The 5,000-nt window shown below is 48.5% G+C and overlaps 1 protein-coding gene across 1 annotated transcript in view; it reads right to left on the reverse strand.

The window, feature by feature from the left end:
* The window catches only part of ca8 (carbonic anhydrase VIII), a 23,800-nt gene that overhangs the window by 11,503 nt on the left and 7,297 nt on the right, over positions 1 to 5,000 (reverse strand). Inside the window, exons 4-7 of the mRNA XM_080011677.1 lie at positions 4,987 to 5,000; positions 1,139 to 1,201; positions 459 to 507; positions 1 to 45 (exon numbers count right to left, since the gene is read on the reverse strand). The exon at positions 1 to 45 is cut by the window's left edge and continues 68 nt beyond it; the exon at positions 4,987 to 5,000 is cut by the window's right edge and continues 82 nt beyond it. Coding sequence (XP_079867803.1) covers positions 1 to 45; positions 459 to 507; positions 1,139 to 1,201; positions 4,987 to 5,000 — 171 coding nt within the window. The remainder of the gene's footprint in view (positions 46 to 458; positions 508 to 1,138; positions 1,202 to 4,986) is intronic.

Raw genomic sequence — 5,000 nt, forward strand, 5'->3', positions numbered from 1 at the left:
TGGTCAGGGAGCCCTCGTACACCCAGTAGTCTCTCAGCAGGGGGTCTGCGAGGCACAACCGACACACACCTTCAAAAAACAACACTAAACAACACTAAACCATGACAACGGTGTCGCGCGGCGCGTCCTGGCGTGCCGAGCCCCCGTCCGGTTCCACGCTCGGCTTCCTGCCTCCGCCCTCCAACGGCGCTCCGCCACCGACGTCGAAATAATTTTTTCCGACTTTTCGATGAAAGTGTAGGCGTTTGCAGGGGTAGTTTCCGGTGGACCGCCACGCCTTGTTGACGGAGCGTCCCCTAAAAACGAGCCAAACAGCGACCGCTCCCTCTGGAAACACAACAGCGACTTCTATCACCGCGAGGCGGAGCGCGGGGCGGAGTGCGGGGCGGAGCACGGGGCGGAGCACGGGGCGGAGCACGGGGCGGAGCACGGGGCGGTTCTCTCTCTCTCTCTCTCACCGGGCAGCAGGGTGTTGGGGTTGAAACAGGGGATGATCTTGGTCTTGCCCTGATGAAAAAACAAAAACAACCCAGCACCGCAGGAAACACCGTCAGCATCAAGCATCATCGCATGGACAACATGGACATTGTGTTAGAATAGGGGATCGAACCAGCAACCCCCCCCGCCGTCCGCATACAGTACATGCACTTCTCTTCCGCCTGCTGTAGGTGCCACTGTCACCGCGGGACATTTAAAGACACGGCACCTGATCTCCATTGTACTGTGTGTACGGTTCTATGTACGTAGAATGCCCTCCCCGCCACGTTGTACTCATTTTACTGCACGGAGCCACAGTGTTTTGCGGCGTAGTCCAATACTTTAATCCGTTTTATTTCGGTACATCTTGAGTAGCGAGAGGCGCCTCGCACCCGGCACAGTCTCAGTTCCCGACCTGAGCCCCCGAAGTGTTATCTTGAAGCATTATGCTCCGCCGTCTGATTTCCTGCTCCCTCACTTTTTTCGGACGACAGGTAAATTCAACAGCGGGTCCGGGGAAACCCCCCTCACGGCAGCACCGATTCACCCTCTTCTCGGTACGGGAGGCACTCGCTCGGAGGCCGCAAAGCGCTCCGAAACACGAGACGTCTCCGCCCGTCTCTGAGATGGGATGGGAACGGCGTCGGCCAGCTCCGCTCACCTTGTACTGCAGGTCCTGCAGAACCTCGGTGACGGCCTTCAGCCCCAGGTGCTCCTTCCCGATCTGAGAGAGAACACAGAGGGCAGGCCAGTCTGCGTCAGAGAACCTAGACTCGAGGACAGGATCTGAGGATACCTCCCCACGACCTTGACCCCCCGCCGCCGCCCCCCCCCCGTCCCACCTTGACCCCTGCCGCCGCCGCCTCCCCCCAAAGGCGGACGGAACCAGGCCGAGCGGAGGAGGGGAGCGGAGACCGCAGGGGCCGCCGAGGGGGAGCCAGGAAGCGGCGGGGGCCCGCGGCGCACTCCAGGGCGCCCGGGAAAGGTCAAGGTCGTCCGGGAGCGAGGCGGGCGGGGCCCGGCCGACCCGTGTTTTTGGAGTGTTCTTTAAATAGCGTCTTCACCTCGGCCGCCGTGGCCTCCACCTGTTTACTCTCATAACATCAGGCTCTATCTCGGCACAACACACGCAACGCAGACTCCAACGCCGGGGCCAACGTGGTACTGAGCATCGTACTGTAATACTAGCAGCTGCTTTTGGTACATACTAGGAGCTGCTTTTGGTACATACTGTAATACTAGGAGCTGCTTTTGGTACATACTGTAGTACTAGGAGCTGCTTTTGGTACATACTGTCGTACTAGGAGCTGCTTTTGGTACATACAGTCGTACTAGGAATCTGCTTTTGGTACATACTGTAGTACTAGGAGCTGCTTTTGGTACATACTGTAATACTAGGAGCTGCTTTTGGTACATACAGTCGTACTAGGAATCTGCTTTTGGTACATACTGTAGTACTAGGAGCTGCTTTTGGTACATACTGTAATACTAGGAGCTGCTTTTGGTACATACTGTAGTACTAGGAGCTGCTTTTGGTACATACTGTAATACTAGGAGCTGCTTTTGGTACATACTGTAGTACTAGGAGCTGCTTTTGGTATAAACTGTCATACTAGGAGCTGCTTTTGGTACATACTGTAGTACTAGTAGCTGCTTTTGGTACATACTGTAGTACTAGCAGCTGCTTTTGGTACATACTGTAGTACTGGGAGCTGCTTTTGGTACATATTGTAATACTAGCAGCTGCTTTTGGTACATACTGTAATATTAGCAGCTGCTTTTGGTACAGACTGTCGTACTAGGAGCTGCTTTTGGTACATATAGTCGTACTAGGAATCTGCTTTTGGTACATACTGTAGTACTAGGAGCTGCTTTTGGTACATACAGTCATACTAGGAGCTGCCTTTGGTACATACTGTAATACTAGGAGCTGCTTTTGGTACATACTGTAGTACTAGGAGCTGCTTTTGGTACATACAGTCGTACTAGGAATCTGCTTTTGGTACTTCTGTAATACTAGGAGCTGCTTTTGGTGCATACTGTCGTACTAGAGCTACTTTTGGTACATACTGTAATACTAGGAGCTGCTTTTGATACATACTGTAGTACTAGGAGCTGCTTTTGGTACATACTGTAATACTAGGAGCTGCTTTTGGTACATACTGTAGTACTAGGAGCTGCTTTTGGTACATACAGTCATACTAGGAATCTGCTTTTGGTACATACTGTAGTTCTAGGAGCTGCTTTTGGTACATACAGTCGTACTAGGAATCTGATTTTGGTACATACTGTAGTACTAGGAGCTGCTTTTGGTACATACAGTCGTACTAGGAATCTGCTTTTGGTACATACTGTAGTACTAGGAGCTGCTTTTGGTACATACAGTCATACTAGGAATCTGCTTTTGGTACATACTGTAGTACCAGGAGCTGCTTTTGGTACATACAGTCGTACTAGGAATCTGCTTTTGGTACATCTGTAATACTAGCAGCTGCTTTTGGTACATACTGTAGTACTAGGAGCTGCTTTTGGTACATACAGTCGTACTAGGAATCTGCTTTTGGTACATCTGTAATACTAGCAGCTGCTTTTGGTGCATTCTGTCGTACTAGAGCTACTTTTGGTACATACTGTAATACTAGGAGCTGCTTTTGGTGCATACTGTAGTACTAGGAGGTACTTTTGGTACATACTGCAATACTAGGAGCTGCTTTTGGTACATACTGTTGTACCAGCAGCTGCTTTTGCGGTGTTTTTCCTTCAGTATTATGTTTGATCAAGGCAAAAGTTTGGCGTAAACTTTGCGGATAAATCAAACAGGAGACATCGGGATCCTGGATCTTTTTCACCGTTTGACTACACATTCTATACCTTTATACCTTTGATATTGTTTGGCGGGCAGCAATATAAATCACTTCCCCCCCGATCCAGGGAACCATATTTTTCGGCGCAACCCCAGCACCTAATCTGCCTTTTCATGCTGTCAAGTTCAAGAAACTTCACAGTGTCTCTCCAGCGAAGCATTTTTTGACTTTTTCAAAACCGTCTGCTGTTGTGACCGAGCCTGTTTCGTTACGAGTTTAGTCTTTGATATCAAAAATATACTTCCTGATATCAATCATTAAATTGCATCTTTTGAAATCAAAAACCTGAAATATTGATTAAGAATTGAATTTGAACTGTTGATATCAACAATAAAAAAAATAAAAAAATGATATCACAATTGCAATTCTCCATCGAGGGGCAATAGTAGCAATAGCAGTTTTAAATAATTGTTAATGCTGAAATCAACAATGAGCTTATTATACCAAAAAGTAGAGTCATAACTGGTTCACTCAGACTGCGGTTGTTTTCATGTCTGTGGCGAAATATATGAACTGATTTGACCTAAATATAACATGATAAAATCTCCATGGTTCCACTTGCAGGTATAAATGTGGAGCCGTTGGGGCGGTGACGCTCTTCAAAAATAAACAAAACACACGGCGCCCGTCATCGCCGAAGACGACGGCGCGGACGGAGGGCCAAGTCGATGGATGACGCGACGCTTCGGGCTTCAAACCGGCCGAGCCCTCGACCGAGGAACCGGTGGCTGTTTGACGGACAAACACAAGTTTTGCATTTGTTTACGAGTTGTTAGAGCGAAGGGTCTCGAAGTCAAATGATCCCGGGGGCCCCTGGCCGGCTCGTCTTCTCCTGGGGGCCGGGCGTCGTTGAACCTGCCGGGAAAACCAATTCTGTTGTGTTTTCTCTCTCTCTCTCTCTCTCTCTCGCAAGTGAGGGGATTTTCCTCGTAACCCTGTCATAAATGTCTCTTTTATGGTCCATTTAATTCCGTTTCATTTAAAAAAAAAAAAACATGAAGTACATTTGTGTGGATTTATTAAGCGCTGGGATTTGAAAAAAAAGAAAGAACGTTTTGCAGACCAGCTTTATCGACGGGCAGAGGGCCACATTGCGTTGTCCTGATGTGGCCCCCGGGGCCTGTGGTTTGGGACCCCCGTGTTCGAGGCTGCTCGAACCTTTGGAGACTCGGGGGGGGTTAGGATGAGCGACCAGAGTTATATTATATATATATATCTTATATTTGAGTTATTTATTTATTTATTTATTTTACCAAAATGTGATGGAGCCTCTGAAACGGTTGCTGCTAAACTCTGGGACTCCCTCCCTCCCTCTGCATTCAAAGGGTGACTCTGGTACTTTTTCAACCCAAACCTCGCGTTGGAATCTTTTCGTCTTATACTGCTTCGGCCGACTGCTTCTCTCAGAAAGTGATTGAAAAGTAAAGTTTCGGTAAATTAATAAATACCCGATTTTCTTCACCTCTCACCTCCTTCCCGGACTGGGTTTTTGTTGAATTGTCTCTTTCATGTGGCTTTATTTCCATGTGTTTACTGTGCAGCGCTTGGTGACTCGGTCTGGTTCGGCATGGTAGTATAAATAAACGGTACTTTCTTTGCAGTAAAACCTGGTTGTAAAACGACGCCGGTGCTGCCGCAGCTGTACCTGCACAAACAGAG

This window comes from Zeus faber (assembly GCF_960531495.2).
Source record: "Zeus faber genome assembly, chromosome: 12".
In the NCBI taxonomy this organism is placed as follows: domain Eukaryota; kingdom Metazoa; phylum Chordata; class Actinopteri; order Zeiformes; family Zeidae; genus Zeus; species Zeus faber.